The sequence below is a fragment of the Stegostoma tigrinum genome, chromosome 2 (assembly GCF_030684315.1).
Source record: "Stegostoma tigrinum isolate sSteTig4 chromosome 2, sSteTig4.hap1, whole genome shotgun sequence".
Taxonomy (NCBI): Eukaryota; Metazoa; Chordata; class Chondrichthyes; order Orectolobiformes; family Stegostomatidae; genus Stegostoma; species Stegostoma tigrinum.
The window spans coordinates 58,358,585-58,383,117 of record NC_081355.1 but is presented as its reverse complement, the minus strand read 5'-3'; the positions used below and the strand labels follow the sequence as shown (position 1 = coordinate 58,383,117).

Genomic DNA, 24,533 nt, shown 5'->3' with positions numbered 1-24,533 from the left:
TGTTGGTGAGTTTGTGGGCTACCGTGATGCCAAGAGGTCTGAGTAGTCTGGCAGTCATTTCGGAAATGTCTTTGATGTAGGGGAGAGTGGTTATGGTTTCTGAGCCCGTTTTGTCTGTTTGTTTGGGTTTATTGCTGAGGAATAAGACAAAACGTCAGAATACATCAACTAGCCACAACACGACATGACCCACTATCACTCGTATCCTTACATACAGATGAGGAAGGACGCCCCTTTGATTGGGACAACACATCCATCCTAGGACAAGCCAAACAGAGACGCGCACGAGAATTCCTAGAATCATGGCATTCCAACTGGAACTCCATCAACAAACACATTGATTTGGAGTCAATCTACCATCCCCTGAGAAAAAGAACAGGAACTGACATCACCAATGCAGGAAATGACATCACCAACCCAAGGAAACCTAACCAGATAAATAGAAAGCGGGACATAACACCAGCGCGTCATCGGAGGCTCACTGATGATGTTACCTAGAATGGTGACGAAGCGTCTATAACCTTCCAGCTCAGCGAGCAAACTCACATCCAGAACCTCAACCTGAGCTACAAATCTTCTCAAAACTCGCTAACAAGACATTGTCTAAAGTTGGGGAGACAATGGTCTAGTGGTATTATTGCTAGACATTAATCCAGAAACTCAGCTGATGTTCTGGGGACTGACATTCAAATCACACTCTGGCAGATGGTGGAATTTGAATTCAATAACAGAATCTTGGAATTAAGCATCTACTGATGACCTTGAAATCATTGTCAATGGTCAGGAAAATCCATCTGGTTCACTACGGTCCTTCTGGAAATGAAGTCTGCCATCCTCATCTGGTCTCTCTTACCTGTGAGGACAGACCCAGAGCAATGTGGTTGACTCTCATCTGCCCTCTGAAATAACCTAGCAACCCACTTAGTTTAAGGACACTTAGGGATGGTCAATAAATGCTGGCCAGCCCGCAATGCCTGTGAGTGAATAAAAAGAAGTGACAATGTTATAATTTTATGTGCAAGTCATTTGATATCCATTCACTGATCAACAGGATACTTTTAATGGAGTAAAAAAAATTACTGAATATTTCAAGAGGGTGATTTTCTGAATTTCCTGTAGCTGTAGTAGGAGGAGCTCAGGTCACCAATGTGCTGAAATTCCTTTCAGTATCTTAAGTAACCTCTACTGCTTTTCCAGGTCCACTGAAGAAAAGGTTTTTTCTCCAAAATGGTTAGTAATAAATCCCATAGGGATTTCATAAAATACTACTTAGGACTTGCTACCACAGGGGATGGTTGGGGCAACTAGTGTAAATGCATTTAGAGTAAAACTGGATAGACACACAAAAGAGAAAGGATTAGAATGATATGGACTTAAATGAAGAAGTCTGGGAAGAGCATGGGCTCCAGCATGGATCGCAAAAGAGAATAGACCTAGATGCGAGCTGTTTACAGGCCTCCTAACTGCAGTCAGGACATGGGGAAGAAATAAATCACGAGGTAGAAAAAGGGCATGTAAGAAAGGCACTATTACAATAATTACGGGGACTTTAGGTAGACTGGGAAAATTAGGTTGGTAGTGGATCTCAAGAAAATGCATTTGTGAAATGTCTATGAGATGGTTTTTGGAGCAGCTTGTGATAGGGCCCACTAGGGATCAGGCAGTTCTGAATTTTGTTATGTATAATGATGTAGACTCAATTAGAGAGCTGAAGGTGAAGGAACACGTAGGGGCAGTGACCATAAAGTAATAGAATTCACCCTGCAATTTGAGAGGGAGAAGATTGAATCAGATGCAACGCTATTACAGTTAAGTGAAGGTAGCTGCAAAGACATGAGGCACAAGTTGGCAAAGTTGGTTGGAAAGGAGCCTAGCAGGAAAGATGGTGGAGCAACAGTGAGAGGGATTTCTGAGAGTAATTCAGGAGGCACAGCAGAAATTCATTCTAAGGAAGGAGAGACATACGAAAGGGGAGTTGAGGCAAGCATTGGCTGACGGGAAGTCAGGGCTAGCAAAGAAGAACATACAATGTGGTGATAATTAGTGGGAAGACTTTCAGAACCAGCAAAGCATAACTAAAAAAGCAGTGGGGGGTGGGGGGGGTAGATGAGAGTAAGATAGCTAGCAATATAAAAGAAGATTGCAAGAGTGTTTTTAAATATCTAAAAGGTAAGAGACAGGCAAGTGGACATTGGACCACTGGAAAATGAGTCAGGAGAACTGGTAATCGGGAACAAAGAAATGACAGAGGAACTGAATCAGTACTTTGCATCAGTTTTCACAGTGGAAGACACCAGTATACCAGAACTTCAAGAGAGTCAGGAAAGAGTGAATACTGTAGCCATCACTAAGGAAAAAGTGCTGGGGAAGTTGAAAGGTCTGAAGGTGGTTCAATTACCTGGACCAGATGGACTACACCCCAGAATTCTGAAGGAGATGGTTGAGGAGATTGTAGAGGCATTCGTGGTGGTCTCTCAGGAATCACTGAAGTCAGAAAGAGTCCCAGAGCACTGGAAATTGGCTAATGTAACACCCATGTTCAAGAAAGGAAGGAGGCAAAAGACAGAAAACTATAGACTGGTTAGCCTGGCCTTGGTTAGAATCATAGAATCCCTACAGAATGGAGGCAGACTATTCAGTCCACCAAATCTACTCTGACCCTCCAAAGAGCATCTCACCCAGACTGTCCTCCATACCCTATCCCTGTAACTCTACAATTTCCACCTAGCCTGCACACCCCTGAATAGTATAGGCAATTTAGCATAGCCAATGTTGGTAAGAATTGAGAGCCCATTATTAAGGATGAGATGGTGGAGTACTTGGAAGTGTATTGTAAAATCTGGATGAAGAATTGTTTGCTAAGCTTGCAGATGATGTAAAGGTAGCTGGAGGGTCAGGTAGTGTTGAGGTAGGGGGTTGGCTACAGAAGAATTTGGACAGACTAGGAGGGTGGGCAAGGAAATGACAGATGGGGGATAAAATGAGGTTATGCACTTCGATAGAAAGAACAGAGGCAGAAAACTATTCTGTAAACAGGGAAAGGCTTCAGAATCTGAAGCACAAAGTACTTGAGAGTCCTAGTTCAGATCCTGTTAAAGTTAACATCAGATTCAATTGGTGGTTAGGAAGTCAAATGCCATCTTAACATTTGTTTCAAGATCGCTGGAATACAAGAGCAGAAATGTACTGCTGGGTTGTATAAGTATCTCGTACTGATAATATTGGGATCGGTTTTGTGCTCTGTATCTAAGGAAAGATGTGCTGGCATTGGGGGTGGGGTGGGGGCTGTGGAACCCAGTGAGGGTTTACAAGAATGATCCAGAGGATGAAAGTCTTGTCATATGAGGAATGGTTGAGGACTCTCTGTCTGCACTCAGTGGAGTTTAGAGGATGATGGGTGATAATAATGAGAGGCCTGGATATTTCCACTGGTAGGAGAGACTAGTATCTGAGGGCACAGCCTCAGAATGAAGGGGCAATCCTTTAGAACTGAGATGAGGAGGAATTTCTGTAGCCAGAGAGTATCTGTAGAGGTAGTTTGTGGAATTCATTGCTGCAAAGGTTTGTGGAAGCCAAGCCATTGAGCGTATTTAAGACAGAGCTAAATTGTTTCTTTATTAGTATGGAGGTAAGGGTTACAGGAGAATGGGTTTGGGAAATATATCAGCCATGATTGAATGGCAGAGCAGACTCGATGGGCCAAATGGCCAGTTCTATCCTTTATCATATAGAATCCCTACAGTGTTGAAACAGGCCCTTTGGTCCAACAGGTCCACACTGACCCTCAAGCATCCCACCCAGACCCATACCCCTATAACCACCTAATCTACACAACCCTGAATGCTACAGGCAATTTAGCATGACCAATCCACCTAGCCTGCACATCTTTGGGCAGTGGGAGGAAACTCACACAGACATGGGGAGAATGTGAAAACTCCACACACATTGTCACCCGAGAGTGGAATCGAGCCTGTGTCCCTGGCGTTGTGAGGCAGCAATGCTAACCACTGTGCCACCATGCCACTTATAGTACGTATTATACCAAGAAATGATCAAGAGCACCCTGACAGCACTAAGCTGTAATGCTGAAGCCCTCACCGTAAACTTTCTTGGGTTACTATTCCCAAAATTTAACTTTCCCTGTCACGTCAGTACAATGACTAATACAGAAGGTCAGAAACAGGGAGTCTTGCATCAACTAACTCACCTCCTCACTTCCCAAAGCCTGGGCACCGTTTACAAGGCAATCATCAGAAATGTGATACAATACTCCCCATTTACCTTGATGAGTATAACTGACTGCCAATACTATTCAAGACGCTGGATACCATGCCGGCCAAAGCAACCTGCTTGATTAATATTCCTGCACATTAGATATTCACTCCAACACTAATACACTGTAGCAAGTTAAGTACGCACCAGGAACTTGTCAAATTTTCTTCAACAACAACTTGCAAATCCACAACTTTCATGACATAGAATAATAAAGGCAGCATTTAATACAAGAACACACATATTAGAAGCCAAGACTAGGCTGTTTGACGACTTCATCTTTTTCCCCCATTTCAATAAAAGATTGCCAAAGTTCACCAAATTAGTCATGGTGACAGAATTGTATGATGAAAGGCTGAGTAAATTTACAAGAGAATTAGATATTCGATTGAGGAGCACCTATTTTTGAATGGACAACAGAGTCTCTTTCAGACCTGTTCTTTCTCAAGTTTTTATCTTTGTGCCTAAAGATGTCTCCTTTTTAAGTCTTAACAAATGCTGTTGGTTTGGCTGTTACACTGAAGAGGCCTGACATGTGTGAATTCCAACATGTAAAGTTTACATTCCTTGTTCTCCTTGCATCAACGTTTTATCTCAATAAACCTATCTGAAGTCTTCGGCACAATGTCAGAAACTAATGTGACTGAGTCCCATTCTAATTAACTGCTTACTAATTATTTTATGATCTGGGGAAGCGAAATCTTTTTTAACGAAATATCTATTTTCTTTCTTTGTTGTTTTAAAATATGTCTCCCTGTCTCTTTATCTCTGTCAGGAAGTGAATATGATGAAGAAGAAGTAGACTATGAAGAATCAGACAGTGATGAGTCTTGGACCACAGAAAGTGCGATCAGTTCAGAAGCTATTCTGAGTTCTATGTGTATGAATGGAGGAGAAGAGAAACCTTTTGCCTGTCCTGTTCCTGGATGTAAGAAGAGATATAAGGTAAATTGGATGATAATAAGTAGAGATAAATAGTGTGCTAAATGACCGTTGATTTTCAGTAACTATCACATCACAAGCAAATGTTTTACGTTCAATATTTTTAAGACCATTCAAGGTCTGCTTAGCCATGTTAAATTACTATGACAATATTAAGGGTAAATTCCTTGCATTTTTAACCTAAATTTGCATTGAAAATATATTTCCATGATGCCTTTGGTTGTATAAACAAATGGAAGTACATAATGTATGATAGGGAGTATTTCTCAATGTAAGGAATTAGACACACTACTTCAGGCATTGGATGTGCTCCCAGTTTTCCAGAATACTTGCAGTTTGTTCTCAAAAGACTATCAATGAGTGCAGAGCTCATTAGAAACTTATGTGTAATTTTGTACCTACCTCTGTTACAAATTTATCATCTTCAGTAGATGTCCTGCTGGGTTCATGTCACCACTGTTTCCCATATGCTACAGTTATATTCAAGAATTTTCCCTTACAGCCCAAAGTTGACTCTTACAAATAGCAATACCCAGAGAATAGCTGAACACATCCCATTACTGAAGACTGCTCTTCTTTATAACAGTCTATCTTTCATCTGACCTCTTCTTCCACTTTCAAATAGGGATCTTCTGTTAGTTCACTGGTTATGGAATGATATGTCAACATATCAGCCCTCTCTGCACCCATATAACCACCCCTGTAAGCAACAGTAAACAAAATAAAATTCCTTTGTACCATGCTTAGTTTTAATTTTGGTCCAAATGTGCAGAGCTTCACATAACATCTGTCATTCATTGTTAGTCATTAAAACTTATCATGATGTTGCAAAGGATATTTATGTTTACGTTGACAAATTTTAACATTCTGTGACAGGTTCAATGGGTTTAAAAAAATCACAAAGGAAAAAGGCTATTTATGTGAAGCTAATAACAAAGCTGCTGAACACAACAATGTTTGCATATTCACACTAAACGCACAAATTTAAACATCATCTGAAACTGCAACCCCATTAGCCATGGCAAGGCTATAAACTACTTGGAAATTATAGCCACAAAAGAAATCTCCAGTATTTCCAATTTGTGCTGCCAGCAGGCAAGCCTGGTTGTCTGCTACTTAGGCAGTCATCCAAAGATGTAAACCTTCAGGAAAGCTGAATGTAAACCATAGTGAAGCCCAATTTAGAGACATAAGAATTCAGTTTCACCACTTTTTGGTAATTACTTTGTCTGCAGCCATTGAGTTAACTGCAGAACTGATGCAGCTACACAGATTCTAGCATCCCAAATGTTCTCTTTGACAGAGATTAGCTGAAAATCCATATATACATGAGGTAGCCAATCAGGAGACCCCTTGAGGAATTCATCCCCCTTTGTAATTTTAGTTTAATGAGTTTGTCTTTCTGGTAACCATTACCAGAATGTTCACACAACCTCCACACTCTATTTGATTTTGAATTTCCAATATTAAATCTGGAACGTTACACAAACTGTTCAATTCCCAGTTAATGTTTCAGGTCCGGTGACTCATTGGGAAATGTCACTGGACCCAAAACGTTAAATCTGATCTTCCTTCACGGATGCTGCCAGACCTGATAAGCTTATCCAGCAACTTCTGTTTTGTTGCTGATTTACAACATCCGCAGTTCTTTCAGGTTTTATTTTGTCTAATTTCTAATTTTCAACCTCTGCCCCAGCTTCAACCTATCTGCCACTGAAACTGTTATCGATGCTTTTGTTAATTCCAAACTGAACGATTTTCACATCCCTTTGGCAGGCCCCATGTGTAAACTTCAATTCATTCAAAACTCTGCAACAGAACTCTATTGTATTCTGCACAATTTCCAGTTGCCCATCTCCCCATGTCCTTACCAATTTAACATTAGTCCAAGTGCCTCAACTTTAAAATTCTCATCCTCATGTTAAAGTCTTTTCATTGCCTTATCGCTCCATCTCTGCAATCTCCTTCAACACTGCGATCCCTCCTTGTTCCTTCTTCCCCTGACTTTGACCTCTTGTGCATTCACTTCCCTCCCTCTGTTTTCTAAGGATTCACATTGTCCATTATGCTATCTTACTACATTGTAATAAAACAGTCTAGCCAAGGCAGCTGATACACAGATTGAAATTCACTGATTTATTCTTTCAAAAATGTTCATTCTGTATTGCTTCTCTTTCTCTTCTCCCTGCCCCCCACCCACCCACTGCGTGCAGCCACCATGGTGAATGTGAATAGGAAAACATCATTATATGAAACACAAAAGGATCAAGTAAATTGTTTTCTACAGAATATAAGTATGCAGTGCTGTTTTAATTTAGATAGAGTAACTCTCAAATTTAACAACTGACACAAAGTACAATCAGCTTTTTGTAATCTAAGTACTTTTTTTCTTGTAGCTTTTGAGAAACCTAAACGTAACGTGATGATCATTATATCCTGGTCTGGTTGTACAGAATGGGTTGTGGCTGAAGACACACTGGAAAATGAGAATATTCTAAAGGATTAATTCTTTGGTTCAAGAAGCAAGCAATCCAAGGCAAAAACACAGAACAGTAATTTCCCTGGAGGCAATTGAAGCATTCAGCAGAGTGGTGTCTCTAACAAAAAAAACCTCTGCAGTTTGCTACATTCTGTCTTTTTTGCTTTGTTTGACAGCTTGTCTTAAGTACCTCTAGAACTAAATAATACCTGGTCTGCTTCTGGGATCTCTGTGCTCATCTGAAATTCAGGAGGCCTGTCTCACTGATGTCTGGCACAACATAAGAACCAGGAGCAGGAGTAGCCCACCTGGCCCTTTTGAGCCTGCTCCCCCATTCAATAAGATCATGGCTGATCTTTTCATGGCCTCAGTTCCACTCACCCACCTTCCCACCATAACCTTAATTCCTTTATTATTCAAAAAAAATTACCTATCTTAGCTTTAAAAGCATTCGATGAGGAAGGCTCAACTGCTTCACTGGGCAGGGAATTCCACAGATTCACAACCCTTTGGGTGAAGAAGTTCCTCAATTCAGTTCTAAATCTGCTCCCCCTAGTTTTGAGACTGTGCCCTCTTATTCTTGTTTCACCTGCCATCGAAACAACTTCCCAGCTTCTATCTTATTTATCCTCTTCATAATTTTATATGTTTCTATAAGATAACCCCTCATTCTTCTGAATTCCAGTTAATATAATCCCAGTCTATTCAGCCTCTCCTCATACACCAACCCTTTCAACTCTGGAATCAACCTAGTGAATCTCCTCTACACCCACTTCTGTACCAGTATATCTCTTCTCAAGTAAGGAGACCAAAACTGTACACTACTCCAGGTTTAGCTTTACCAGCACCCTACACAGCAACATAAACTCCCTGCTTTTAACTCAATCCCTCTAGCAATGAAGGACAAAATTCCATTTGCCTTCATAATTACCTATTGCACCTGTAAATCACGTTCTGCAATTCATGCACAAGGACACCCAGGTCCCTCTGCACAGCAGCATGCTGCAATTTTTTATCATTCAAGTAATAGCCTCTGGTCTTGTTATTCTTACCAAAATGGGTGACTTCACATTTATCAACATCGAACTCCATCTGCTAGACCTTTGCCCACTCACTTAAACTATCTATATTTCTCTGCAAACTTTCAGGGTCCTCTACACTTTTTGTTGTACCACTCATCTTGGTGTCATCCACAAACTTTGACACACTACACGTGGTTCCCAAGTCCAAATCGTCTACGTAAATCGTAAAAAATTGCAGTCTCAGCACTGATCCCTGAGGCACAGCGCTTGTCACTGTTTACCAAATAGAAAAGCACCTATTTGTCACCATTCTTTGCTTCCTATTAGTTAACCAATGCTCTATCCATGCTAATACTGTGCCTGCAACACTGTGCACCTTTATCTTATGTGGCAGCCTTTTATGCAGCACCTTGTCGAATGCCTTTTGGAAATCTAGATGCACCACATCTACTGGATCCCCATTGTCCACTGTGCTCATAATGTCTTCATGGAATTCCAGCAAATAAGTCAAGCGTGACCTGCCTTTCATGAAATCATGCTGTGTCTGCCTAATGGGACAATTTCTATCTAGATAACTTGCTGTTTCTTCCATGATGATAGATTCAAGCACTTTTCCCACTACAGAAGTTAAGCTAATCGGCCTATAATTCCCGACCTTTTGTCTACCTTCTTTTTTGAACAGTGGCGACACGTTGGCTGTTTTCCAATCTGCTGGAACTGCCCCAGAGTCCAGTGAATTTTGCAAAATTACCATGAATGTATTTGTTGTTACTCTCGCCATCTATTTTGGCACCCTGGTATGCATCCCATCAGCGCTACAAGACTTGTCAACCTTTAGCTCCACTAACTTGCCCAACACTTACTTCTTTCGTAATAATGATCGTGCCTAAGTCTTCACCGACCTTAGTCTCTTTGTCATCAATTACTGGCAAGTTATTCGTGTCCTCCACAGTGTAGACCGACGCAAAATACCTGTTCAATGCCTCAGCTATTACCTCATTTCCCATTATTAAATCTGTCTTCTCAAACTCTAAAGGACTAATGTTTACTTCGGCACTCTTTCTCATTTAGAAACTTTTGCTGTCTGTCTTTATATACTGAGCTAGTTTAGTCTCATAATCTATCTTACTCTGCTTTACAACATTTTTTGCGGCCTTCTATTGACCTTTAAAGTTTTCCTAGTCTTCTAGTTTCCCCACTGGTCTTTGCTACTCTGTATGCCTAATCTTTCAGTTTGATAGCCTCCATTATTTCCTTAGACATCTATAGCTGATTACCCCTTTTCCTATAGTTCTTCCTTTTGACTGGTATATACTTTTGCTGAGCTTGAAAACTTGCTTCAAAAGTCCTCCATTGTTCTTCAACTGTCCTACCATTGAGCCGTCGCTTTGCATAGAGTCTTTAGCCGTCTCTTCCCTCATCCTATTGTAGCCTCCCTTTGTTTAAACACAGGACCCTGGTATTGGATTTTATCTTTTCACTTTCCATCTGTATTCTAAATTCAACCATACTGTGATCATTCCTTGGAAGAGGATCCCTAGCTACGAGATCATTAATTATCCCTGTCTCATTACACAGGACCAGATCTAGGATAGCTTCTTCCCTCCTTGGTTCCATTACAGTCTGTTGAAGAAAGCTATCACGGATACATTCAATCAACTTTTCCCCAAGGCTGCCTTGACCGACCTGGTTCGACCAATCGACATGTAGATTAAAATCACCCATGATAATTGCCGTACCATTTTTACAGGCATTATTCATTTCTTTGTTTATTGCCTGTCCCAATGTGATATCGTTTGGTGGCCTATAGATTACGCCTATGTGTGGCTTTTTCTTCTTAGAATTTCTAATTTCAACCTAAATGGATTCAATCTTATTCTCCATAGAACCTATATCATCTCGTGGTACCATCCTGATGTCCTTAAATATGAGAACAACACTACCTCCCTTACCTTCTTGTCTGTCATTCTGAATAGTCTGATACCCCTGATATTTAATTCCCAATCGTGACCATCCTGCAGCCATGTCTCCGTAATGGCTACTAAGCCATACTCCTTCGGAATGATGTGTGCTGTTAACTCATCTACCTTGTTTCGAATTCTGTGAACATTTCGGAAAAATGCCTTTTTGCTAGTTTGTATACCTTTTTGAATTGTCACATGTGCATTAATAATATCCCCTGAGTTTTCCTTCCTCTTAACTTCCTCCATAGCCCTCGATATAATTAAACCCTCCTGCATAAATGTTAACCTGCTGTTTCTTTTTTTATTCACCATTTCCTTCATTTCCCTCTTTCCCCCCCGCCCTACTCACTCGTTTAAAGTTCTAGTGACCAAACTATTTATCCTTTCCACTAGAACACTGGTTCCAGATCAGTTCAGGTGGAGACAGTCCCAATTGTACAGGTCCCTCCTGTTCCAAAACTGAAGCCAGTACCCCATGAAACGGAACCCCTCTTTCACACACCACTCCTTTAGCCACATGTTTACTTCCCTAATTTTCTTGTCCCTGTGCCAGTTTGCACATTGTTGAGATAGTAATCTGGAGATTATAACCCTTGACCTATTCCTTAATTTCAGTTTGAGATGAATTAGTAGTGGATTTGATGGTGGAGACAAGGGTAATGATGCTGGCAAAGAATAAGCATTCCCCACCTCTGCCAATAGATAAGCACAAAGGAATTAGACAGGATTTTGGATTGTGAACTGCTGAACACGATAAAGATTCCTTAGTCTTATTTGGGAACACAGTGGAAAGGTTTTAAGGCATTGTTCACTTAAACTTCATTTTACACCTATTTTCTGAGGACTTAAAAAGTGCAGGCTATAGTCTTTTGTTGAGAGATTATCTGTGCTTTACAAAATGCTGTAAGTATTATTAAAAAACTAAATAGAAAGAATGGCGCCAGTGCTCTGGAGTGGTGCAAACTGTGACACCGACCGATTACCACAAGTCCCTTGCCTGGCAGAATGACTTGGAAATGCAGGTCATGCGCCACCGGCATAAAGTGAATTTTGATTGTAGCATGAATCAGCCATTCTGACTGACCTGATGTACATTTCACATACTTGGCCTGACAATGTTCACCTGTTTTATTTACCGTCTGCTGCAACCACCTGACATATATGACATGTTCTTCACAACTGCATTACATCTTTAAGAAAAAGGGTCCTGACCCAAAATGTCAGTTTTCCTCTGATGCTGCCTGGCCTGCTGTATTCCTCCAGCACCACACTGTGTTATATGTGCTTGCAAAATCTCCATATGATAGCTGGATAGTACCAACACTCTGGAACTTCTTCAGACCAACCTTCACTGTGAGCTGCCTGTGCTCAGTTTATATTGGGTTAGCTTCCTATAAAGAAGATTGGCCAAATACCTCTTTTGAACTATCCTCACTTAGTGAAGGTTGGTCTGAGGGACTCTTTCTGTGAGCTGCCTGTGCTTAGTTTACATTGGGTTAGCTTCCTGATCGTCGACTATAAAGAAGATTGGCCAAATACCTCTTTTGAACCATCCTCACTTAGAAAGATTCCCAACCACCTTAAAATCTGCTTGTGTTATTACTGTCATCTGTTACAATGGACTTTGTTTAGCCATTGCTCATTTCACTACATACAATGGAAAGTACCCAGATTGTAGCTGTTCTGTCTCATCAACCTCAACTGGATTTTCAGTGATTATAGACAAAGCAACGACTTTCACTCCTGCTGAATCATTCCCCAGAAGTAAATAAACTCCACCTACAAGTAATTTCTTAACTCTCCTGACTTCCACTGTTCCCAACAAGTCAGATTCCAATTAAACATCTCGGGAGTAAGTGGGACTTGAACCCCAGCCTCCTGGTACAGAGGTAGGGACACAACCACTGTCCCACTAGCACTCCCTGAGTTCCTCAGGTTATGTCCTGGGCATAACTATTTTCAGCTGCTTCATTAATGACACTTCCTCATCATAAAGTCAGAAATGGCAGTGTTCATTAATGATTGTACGATGTTCAGCACCATCCTCAGATACTAACAGAGTGCATGCCCAAATGCAGCATGACCTGGACAATATTCAGGCTGGAGCTAAAAGGGCAAATAACATTCAGGCAATGATCATCTCTAACAAGAGAGATTCTTGCTGTCACCCCTTACCATTCAATGACATTGCCATTCTTGAATCTCCCACTATCAACATCCTGGGTGCTGCCATCCACCAGAACCTGAATTAGACCGACCACATAAATACAGTGGCTACAAGGATAGATCAAAAGCCAGGAATTCAGCTGTGAGTAACTTGCTTTCTACCTCCTACATGCCAAAAATCAAGAATGTGATGGAATACCCCCCCACTTGCCTGAACGAGCGCAGCTCCAACAACACTCGAGAGGCTTGCCATGATCCAGGACAAAGCAGTCCACTTGATTGGCACTATATACACAAGCATCTACTACCAACGCACAGTGTGCACCATCTAGAAAATGCACTGTAGAAATTCATCAAGGCTCCTCAGACAGCACCTTTCAAACCAGGACACTCCCATCCTGAAGGACAGGATTACAGATACATGGGAACACTGCCACTTGCATGTTCTCTCCAAGCTGCAAATGAGCTCTGCTATTTCCCAAGTCATCACAAAAGTTATAAATCCTAAATGTGCACAGATTTAACAATTTATCTGACCTTCAGAGTTAAAAAGTGCAGTCAGGTTTATGTACTGTGCAAGAATTACTATTTATTATGAGTGTTTGGACTCTACCCGTCAGCATATAGTGCTACCGGTTACTCTTATCTCTTTATACCCTACAGGCGCATGAGCACATGCGCACATGTACGTGATTATTGAGCATGTTTTTGAAAACCAGGAAAGATAGTTCCATTGTTTTTGATCTCTAGTTCTGTTGCTAAGATGATCCTCATGACTCCCCTGCTAGCCAGCACGCTGTATCTGTTTCTTTCGGACATTTCCACTGGTTAGTAAGAGACACAAGGTTCATTTATAAAAAGTACCCAGCTTATCAGTTCACAACTGTTGTGAGATAGACAGATTTCCGGTTTAGAGTGAGTTTGAGTATAGAGAGTAAACAGATAACTCCCAAACTGGGAAAGGATGAACACTCTTCATAACTAGTCCCCAGCTCCAAGCTGCTCAGTTACCTGAGAACTAATTTGTTGACAGGCAAAAGGTCCCTGTTGTTGATAACTGCTCACTAGCTCATAGACCAATCAACTTCTTGTTTCAAACCAGAGCTGCATCTGTACATGCTCTCAGCTCAAGTCATCCCCGACTCAGTCTTCAATTACTGCTTGTTTAAAAAGTTGCTTACATTATGCCTGCTATAGATGTCAGGTTACTTGCTTTAAATGCATACAGTCACCCTTTCAAACACTGGATTTCAAACAGTTCTTTCTCGTTTCAGTCCACAGTTTTTAAAAAAGCACAAAATAATAAGACGCAGTCCTTCCAGTATACAGATCCTGATTATAAGCTCATGTATAAAGTACACACAGTGCCATTATCTGGGCTTGCAGCTGAGAATGACAGAGATCTGGCGCACCTCTCTCTTCCTTCTGAAGCTGCTGTTTGATCAAATGACAGTTGTGGAGTTATAGAGTCATATAGCCCAGAAACAGACCCCTTCAGTTCATCTTGTCCATGCTGACCAGACATCCCAATCTGACCTAGTCCCATTTGTCAGCATTTGGCCCATATCCCTCCAACCCTTTCCTATTCATATACCCATCCAGAACCCTTTATGTAGTGTAACTGTACCCACTTACTCTCGCTGCTTGTTCCATATAAAGCACCATACTCTGTGTGAAAATGTGACCCCTCAGGTCGTTTTTAAATCTTGTCCCTCTCATCTTAAGCCAATGCCCTCTGCTTTTGGAGTCCCCACCCGAGGAAAAAGACTTTGGATGTTCACCGTATTCCTGCCCCTCATGATAAAATCTCTAGAAGGTCATCCCTCAGCTCCCAGCGCTCTAGGAAAATAGCCCAGCCTGTTCAGCCTCACCCTATAACTCAAACCGTCTAGTCTCGGCAGTGACTTTGTAGATCTTTTCTGCGCCCTCTCAAGTTAACAGCATCCATCCTGTGGAAGAACAGGAATTATACTCAGTGTTCTAAAAGTGGTTTCACCAATTTCCTGTACTGTGGCAACATGACGTCCTAGCTTCATAGGTCTCTGAAAGGAAAATATCATCAGAAGGGAAAAATAAGGTGAAGATGGGGAGACAGGTGTAAAACAAGACAACCATTATCACCCCACACACATTTTGTGTCTGATGTCAACAGAATGTGGATAATGTAGAATTTGAGAAAGGATATAAAGCAATGTTATATTATCTTCCTGAATCTCAGTGACACAGAATGTTACAGCCTGTATCACGCCTACCATTTCAGCTTTGTTCCCGTCTTCTGTAAATAACTTTGCCCTGCAAGTGGGAGAGCAGGATAGCTGCAAATTCATTTTATTGTGTTTGAGTGATGTGCCTAACAAAGCTAAATAGCTGAAGTATGTGGAAGCAGTGGGAGATGGATTTGAGGCCATCATATGCAGGTGGGTGGCAAAGGTTATCTCGGTGTCAGGCATGAGCCGTGGCTGTCATTGATTTCTGATGGGTGATTGACGGTGGAATGTGCATTAAACAGGGTGAGAGATCGGTGTTGTGGTAAATTGGAGGTGTTAACGTTAAAATGTTTTCACTAACTTGGACAGTCTTTGTGGGATTATTTATTTCCTCCAGCATTGCAGTGGCAAATTCTCATCTTAGTTTTGTTTCAATAACAACATGTAACAAATTTTGTTTTTAGTATTTTTGTTGATATCGTATTTATGGCAGAAATCCCTTGTATGGGAAGCAGCCATTTCATCATTTACTTATACAAACAAAGTCATAAGTAGCCATGCCAGAATGATTATGGTTCAAATCATCCCAAAACCTTTTCAAAGTATAGTCATTTTAAAGGGATCTCACGTATGCTGTAGAGATAGTGAGAATTGCTGATGCTGGAGTCAGAAAACCCGTGTGGAGCTGAAGAAACACAGCAAGCCAGGCAGCATCAGAGGAGCAGGAATGTTGATGTTTCGGAAGACCTGAAACGTCAACTTACCTGCTCCTCTGATGCTGCCTGGCCTGCTGTGTTCCTCCAGCTCCACATTGTGTTATCACATATGCTGTCCTTGTATAAAATATTGATTTTTAGTTTTATTTTTATAGCACAGTTCGCTGTTGAAGCACCTTGTTGTAACTAAACATTGTTTCAGCTTTGAATGTAAATTTAATTTGAAGTGTTTTGTTCACCTCAGTGTTGCAGCTAAGTAACTTTTTGAGCTATTTATACTCTGTGCACAATTACACGATGCTTCCCACGCTAAGCTGAGCCAATCAGCAAATCTTGCTCATTTTAATTAGTTAGTGACATGCAGACAGTCTCTGTAGCACTGAAAATTAAATGTACAGAGTCTCATTCAATCTGGTTTAATCCTTGGATTTTCTGAAAAGTTAATATTTTGTTTATTTTTCCTCTGTTTCTTTTTTGTCTCACTGTTAATCAGTCATTCTTCCCCACACTTTATTTCTTACTCCGCCTTCTGATTCGGCATCAATATTAACACCGTGCAATTTGCACTTCCTCCTGCCTCATCCGTGCACTGTAGTTTAACAAGGAAAGGTACATAATTGCCTAATTCTACTTGCTCCGTTTATGTAGAATCTATCAGCTTGTACTATGGTAGCCTGCAACGTGACGAGTTTAAACCCATGAATATGCAAAGATATAACTGCTGCCAGGTGCCATTTAGTACATTTGGGTCTAATGTTGGCTATCTTAAATTGAGAAAGCCAGCGTGCCCATCTGTTATGGTTTCAGAAGAGCAAAAGGAAACATAGAAACCATGCTATGCCATAGAACCCCATAAGTCTGTTCCACCATTTAATTAGGCCATTGCTGATCTGTCCTTGAATTCCATTTATCCGCCCTGTCTCTATTTTCCATGCTATTTTCATCTAACAATAACCCTATCCATCTCAGTCTTGAAAGCTTGAATTGTTCCAGTATCCATGATATTTTCGGGAAGGTAAGTCTAACATTGTTTACAGAAGTGTTTCTTGATTTCATCTGAATCCAATTTTAATACTCTGTCCTCTTACTCTTGGTCTCCATCTCTAGAAGCGATAGTTTCTCTGCATCTACCACATCAACATCTTTTCGCACATCTTGATCACATCACTCTCCAACCTTCTAGAAAGAAATAGAAAAACAAGACAATTCATCAGTAGCCATTGAAAAGAAGTTACAGTTTTTCACTAAAGGGCTAACATTTAACCATCACCATACCACTCTTTTAACCTCTCCCATTCACCCACCCAGCTGGAACAAGGACTAAGATGCTGAGGGCTATGGGCCATGCTGCCCCTGCCACTTTGTATTTGCTTGGTTTCAGGTACAGGCCGGCTGACCAGCCGAGGCAAGCAGCAGTGTAATTTCAGTAGGGAAGGTGACGATATAGTGTAACATTTTTGGAGAAGTGGAAGATGGTGGAATTCCATGTTTCATTGGAATTGAATGTTAGTCCCAGTAATGTGACCATAAAGATTTCATCAGTTGTTGCAAAAGCCCATTTGGTTCACTATTGTCCATTAGAGAAGAAAAACCTGCCGTACTTATCCATCTGGCTTACAGATGACTTCAGGCCAATAAAATGTGGTTGGCTGTTGACTGTCATGTTCTGAGCAAGACACTCAGTTCGATGGAAATTAGGACGGCAAATAAGCGTTCAGCTTATTTGTGATGCCCAGATCCCATAAAAGAAAATATAGAAATGTCAGGCCCAGTGCTGGCCTACATGATCTTAGGCCACCAGCAGTAAGTTTCCAGGAAAGTCCTTTTGTCCAGAAGGTATTGGGGGACAGATGTATTTTAATGGTCTTTGTAGGTGAGAACAATTCAAGTGTTTGACCCCACAAATATAACTTGTTTGTGACACAGCTTGTTTTCACAGATCTATAAATGTCTCAAGTTCAAAATACTAGAATAATTTTTGTTTGTTTGATAAGTCAGACATTTTTGTAGGGCGTATTAGACAGAAATAAGCTATTTGGTCCGACCAGTATATGCCCGTGTTTACGCTCCATTCAAGCATTCTCCCATCCTTCTTTATCTTACTGAATTACCATAACCCTGATCTCACTTGCTTTGAAATGTCTACGTATATTCTTGTGTACAGTAATTAGTATTTGTCTCAATTGTTCCCTGTAACTCTTCCTGCATTCTACATCCTCACTGCTGTCTGGGTAAAGAAATGTATCCTTGGGGATTTCTGGTAAAGAAATGCATTCTTGGGTGTTTCTGGTATCCTGTATTGATTGCCTGTGGCTTTGCGCTTCCCCACACGCAGACTTTGGACAGAATCATAGGTGCCAAGTGGTGAGTGGTAAATCCACACACACTGCTTGCAGAAAGGGAGGGAGATTGAGGGATGGCTGCAAAATGACAATAGGATGAGGGTGGCCAAAGCAGAATCTTGGGAAAAGGCATTGTTTCAACTATGGCAGATTTAAATGTATAGTCATTAAGTAGATCAACAAGAACATTTAATTTAAGATAGTATGGGAATATCTTGACCGTGGGTGAATCAAAATTTAAATTATTTGTTTACACAATCTTAATTGAACTTGACTTTTCTCATATTACGTTGTAACTTAACTCTGCTTTTGATTCCTCAACAGAATGTGAATGGCATAAAGTACCATGCGAAGAATGGCCATCGGACTCAGATACGTGTCCGCAAACCATTTAAATGTCGTTGTGGGAAGAGCTACAAGACTGCACAGGGTCTGAGGCATCATACCATCAATTTCCACCCTCCAGTGTCTGCTGAGATCATCAGAAAAATGCAACAGTAAAAGAAATAAAGTGCCTGTGTGGGTGTGTATATGAAAATGTAAGGTGTATGTGCTGGTTGGACTGTACCATCAATCTGAAGCATCACCAGCAGTTGCTAACTGAAAAATCCTGTGTGTAGGATAAATTCAGCAACCTTTCAACACTAGTAATTTCTGCCTTTTTAAGTGTCTGCTTAAAATTCTATCTCTTAGAATAATGTATCTTTGGACGGTAGAGTACATGTCTTTGTACATGTGTACATCTCATTATACCTATAATCCATTGTTATTACATAAGGTGCTAAAAGTATACTTATTTGAAAATATTTCCTCAAATCTGCATACTGCCAATCTTCACATTTCAGTATGTTTATGTGTGGTGAATACATTGACTTATTTTAAAGCTGTTGTATCTTCAACTTTTTTTAACTTATAATTTTATAATCCAAAAGCTGGCTGACCAAAGGGGACTATGTGAAATGTAAATTCTTCTGATTATACGGAAGATGCAGTGGGGGTAATATTAAGTTCTGCCAGTAGTGTGAACATGTGATGTCTGTTTTCTGCTTGTCGTTCATCTCAAGATTTTTTATCCATTGACTGCAAAGGAAATGAAAATCAGGGGGGACACGCAACCAAGCTGCTGTCACCAGTTTCACACTGTAAGCAAGACTTAAAATCAACCTTTTGTTTCTGTAACTCATTTAGAATGTGGTACAGACACCAATGTGATCTTTTACTTCACATCAACAAGCAAATGTCAGCAAGGTGTAAATTTGTAAATGTTTAGTACAGCAAAGGTACAGCAGTATGTTAAATATGTTGATGTATCTGCAGCATGTAAAGCTACAAATTTACAAAACATTATTAAAATTATTTTTATACCAGAGGGGGAATGTGCAGGTGATTTGCACATTACTTTTTAAATAGAATTTTATATAACTTTTTTTTAAAAATTTTCCCTCTCTGGAAAATATTTGCTTTCTTGATAATTTGTTATGATATTAAAATTAATAATTTTCTTGTTATATACCACTTTGAATATGTTCTGTTATGTGGAACTGAACTTCTTCATCATAATCGATGAAGTTTCTGAGCACTTTGTAGTTACCTGTTGCAAGTAGATTTAAATGTTTGTGCGTTGCCAATACCTGCAACCACTGTACTTGCATGTGCCTATGGTTGCAAGGACAAAGCATGTTATGGAGGTGGTTAAGGAATTTTCTTTTATGTTAAACCTCCTACTCATGGTTAATGTATTTTTGTGAATTCCTCTTGTATTAATAAGCTCATCAATGCCTTGTTACTGAAACTCACTGCATTCCATTTGTAATTAAGTGGTATCACTGTGCTGCATGTGAACAATATTTGCCATTATAAAGCCTTACAGATGGTAAAATACTTTACTTGTTGAGTAAGGATAAATTTAGCCATTTCCAGTCTTGATGGCTTATTGGCAGGAGATCATAATAGTCTGCCCTTCTTGGTACTGCTCCATTCACTGAAAATGGAAACAGCATTTTGGATAAGTCAAAACACTCATAAACGTGTCATCAATGCATGTAAATTCTTGATAAATAACTACTATAATTACATTTTACAAGTATTTGCTTCTACCTTGTGGCAGTATTACAAAACGTATATGGATGGGGTTCCTTTGTTGTGTATAGCAAATTGTATCGTCAAGTCTCTGTAAAGTGCGCTCTAAATTATATTTTTCATATGTTCTATGCGGGATTGGGTGGGGGGAATGTTACTTTATTAGAATTAAGGTTGAAGTGTGAAAATGGAAGGCACCCAGATAAATCACACAAAAAGCTGCTTTCAAATGTAAGAAGTAACAAATAAATAAATAAAAACACCCCTGACTCAATAGATGTCTTCTGCTTTCAGAAACATGTAACTAAGGGTTATAGTTCCAGTTTGCCAGAATACTTTTTAGCCCCTGCACTTCCAGTTTGCCAATTCTGCAGAGGGAAAGAAAGTACGTGCATATTTTGAGAAGACTCATTTCCGCTCTGCAAGTGGACTCAAATATGGTAGAAACCTTATTGCTTTTTAAGTCCCAGATCTCAGCCAAGCTATCTGGGCACAGCTGTCGAGTGCAAATCAAGCACTTCTCCTTTGAGGAATAGAGGAAATTGGATAAAAGCAAACCTCAATTCCTTTGAAACAAACCCAGCAATTCATTACCGAGCAGTATTGGAAAAGACATTAGGAATGTTTCAGAAATAAACGTAGAAATTACTGGAAAAGCTGACCAAGCCTGGCAGCATCTGTGGAGCGGAAACAAGTGACCCTTACTCAGAATGCTGAGGAAGGGTCACTCAGCCTGAATAGTTCACTCAGATTTCTCTCCACAGATGCCACCAGACCTGCTGAGCTTTTCCAGCAATTTCTGTTTTTGTTTCTGATTTACAGAATTCACAGTTCTTTTGGTGGATTGTTTTTGAACTTTTCTCAATGGTGGAGAGCTTCGTACCAAGATGCACATGTTGAAAATTCAGAAATGTGCTATTCAAGATAGTTGGAAAATTGTACCACAAGCACCCAAACTTTTCTTGCATGCAGCTCACCAGCAGGACTTCCCACTAGAAGCACAAAGTAGGAAAATTATCTCAAAAATTGTGTTTTCTTTATTTATGCAATCAACATTTTTGTACAACCAATTACACCTCATTTTAACATGCAAAATCTATATATTGGACAAATGTAACATGATTGACATTTACAATTTTGTAATCTTAACATTCTCTATAGATTTTCAAAAATGAATTTTGTAATCAAAAATAATTTATCTAGAGTGTAGAAGCAGGATATGTACTTAATGTTAACATTTTTACTTTGACGGTCAATAACCTTTTGTATAATTGGCTATGATAATTATTAGTCGTGATGAGTGGACTTTAAAGATTATATCATCGTGCCATATTTATGTTGCTAAAAGTAAACTGTTATTTTGAAATTCTAATGATTTTCACATGTTGGATTGTAAATATCTTTCTTAAAATAGCACAGGTAATCTTGATGCATAAGTAATATTGCCAGTGCTTATGATTGCAACAGGTTCCACTTCAGCATCATGCACTTCCATTTATATTATAGTCAGATACAGCGTGAAGCCACCTCTCCTCTGTGCTTGATAATGTGCTCCATTCCTAGTCAAGAGCACAGTGCGGGATTTACTCCTTTCTCATTCACCTTTAGCTCTGCTTGTATGACAATGCCAGTTATGAACAGTTATAAACAGTTGGCCCAACTCCCCAGAAAATTGATTGAGACTCAATTAATTGAACACAAATCCTTGAGGTGAAAAAAGCCTTTGTTTGTGCCAGTTCCCTAAGAACCTCCTTAAAATCCTGAATTGAGCAGTTGGGGAATCTGAGTTTGAATTTAGAACTGGTTTCATATCTCCAAGCCAAAACTTCACATTCTGTCAACAGCTTTCCAAAGTGTAGGAGTATTCTGCCAAAACACCCTAAGTATTCTGTATTGTCTAATTTCAAATTATCCTAATCTGCATTGTTTTGAATTTTGATTGTGACTTCATACTCCGTTGCCCCGCAATACTCCAGTGCTGTAGCTTTGATTAACTTTATTAGTTGGGGCAAGAAGGAAACCAGACCATTGCGAGTCAGAACTCTCACGACACCAGGTTATAGTCCAAAAGGTTTATTTGAAATCACAAGCTTTTGGAGCACTGCACCTTCTTCAGGTGAAATGAAGAAAAGCATACAAGCAGAAAATTTATAGGCAGATTAAAAGAATCGAACAGTAAGGAAGATTTTATAAACAAAGAAAGGTATAGTGAGGTTACATGAACCTAAGACCATGGTTGAGGCCAACTTCATAGATATGAAACTTGGCTGTCAGTTTCTGCTCGGTGATGCTGCATTGTTGTGTATCACAAAGGCCACCTTGGAGAACGTGTACCTGAAGATTGGAGTTGAATGACTTGACTGCTGAAGTGTTCCCTGACTGGGAGGGAACATCCCTGTCTGGCAATTGTTGTGCAGGGTCCATTCATCCTTTGCCATAGCATCTGCAAAGGTCTCACCAATATACCATATCTCGGGGCATCCTTGCCTGCAGCATATGAGGTAGACGATATTGGCTGAGTCACATAAGTATCTGCCACGTACGTGATGGGTGGCTTTCCCACATGTGATGTTAGTGTCCATGTCGATAGTCTGGCATGTCTTGCAGAGGTTGCCATGGCAGGGTTGTGTGGTATTGTGGTCAATGCTGACTTGAAGACAGGCCACAGAAAGTGTTCACATTTTACTCATACCATTTGACACTTTGGATCACCTGACATATTATTCCACAGTCCACTCACACCATTTGTGTGATCTTTTGATCTCTCTGCCTATAAATTTTGTGTCTGTATGCTTTTCTTCACTTCACCTGATGATGGGTCAGTACCCTGAAAGCTTGTGATTTCAAATAAACCCGTTGGACTACAGTATAACCAGGGGTCCTGTGACTTTTGACCTTGACCATCCCAGTCCAACAGCAGCACCTCCACTTCAAGACCATTACAGAGGTAGAGCATTAACTTAAGTAAAATGACAGTGAATTGGAAATCCATTTTGTACTCGCATCTCCTTTTGTTTTCCATTGAAATTAAGGATCAGAATGTAAAACAAGCTGTCCGTTTATTATGAGGTAACAAGCTGTAGAGCTGGATGAACACAGCAGATGAAGCAGTATCAGAGGATCAGGAAAGCTGATGTTTCGGGCCTGGGCCCTTTTTTTTTCTGAAGAAGGGTCCAGACTTGAAATGTCAGCCTTCCTGTTCCTCTGATGCTGCTTGGCCTGCTGTGTCCATCTAGCTTTACACCTTATTATCTCAGATTCTACAGCATTGGCAGTTCCTACTATCTCTTAAATATAATGGATGTAGTTTTCCTATTTTGAGACTCCAAAAGCAAGATTCACCTTTCAGCTTTCATTTTAAATTCACAGAATTTTTGATTCTTTGTCATCAAATGTAACTTCTTTGTTATCTCAATAGATAAACCAACATGCAAGTCTGAAAGGTACTAGAGTTAAATTAGGCAAACCCCCAAATGATTTGCAGTTGAGTATATTACAAGTTTCTTGTACAGAACTTTTTAAAATGAGATATATTGACAGCAAAACTTCACAGAATGGCAAGTAGAAGGGCAATGAAACGTTGATGCAAACAGTACATAGGTTCTGAGCAGAAGACCCATCATAAACTGCAAAAAAAAGTTGAAAATACATGGATTATGAAATGTTGCAAACTGGGAACTTTAATATTCACAGCTGCAATGGAAAACATAACATAAACAGAAACATAACAGTAGATGAATCATGAAAATGAAAGGGCCAAATAGTAATGGATTTTAACATGACTGTCGCAGAATAGACTAGCAAATCCACATTATTAGATATACCAACAAAGTGAAAGTAGTAGTCATAAGATATAATGTACTTGAAGGTAGAATGATATTGACAATTCTGAACCTTTGTTTGATCAAGCAAAATGGAAGCACATAAATTTATGCTAGTCTATGTACACAGAACCTCCACACACCAGAATTAAAAGGTGAGTTTACTTTTTAGTCAAATATGTAAAAGTTTCTTAGAGTTGCTTATAAGCTTCCCTGGTAGGAGTTGCAGAAATATTTATCAGTGTGAAGCTCATATGGTTTCAAGCTGTCTCAAGATGGTCTCAGACGCTCATTAGAGTTTATTGCTATGCCAGATCAGAAAGTTCATCCCTTATTTTTGCTGTAGTTTTGTGTCTAAACACATTGGGAAAACAATTTATTCAATGTAATAACTGCTCTATGTTTGGATCATTACTGTACTTTTCTGGATGTGTGACATTGGGCTGCTTCTGATGGGAAAAGCCAAATAATATTTACAATGTGATGAGGTACAAAAATTTAATAAACACCATCACAAAAAGGT

At 39.9% G+C, this 24,533-nt stretch overlaps 1 protein-coding gene across 2 annotated transcripts in view; it reads left to right on the top strand.

Moving 5' to 3' along the window:
• Positions 1 to 20,451, top strand: part of jazf1b (JAZF zinc finger 1b) — a 230,130-nt gene extending 209,679 nt beyond the window's left edge. For both annotated transcript variants that reach the window (XM_059654241.1, XM_048555012.2), the window contains 2 exons: positions 5,048 to 5,217; positions 18,435 to 20,451. In XM_059654241.1, coding sequence (XP_059510224.1) covers positions 5,048 to 5,217; positions 18,435 to 18,611 — 347 coding nt within the window. In that variant the 3' untranslated portion in view covers positions 18,612 to 20,451. The remainder of the gene's footprint in view (positions 1 to 5,047; positions 5,218 to 18,434) is intronic.
• Positions 20,452 to 24,533: the final 4,082 nt, after the last annotated feature.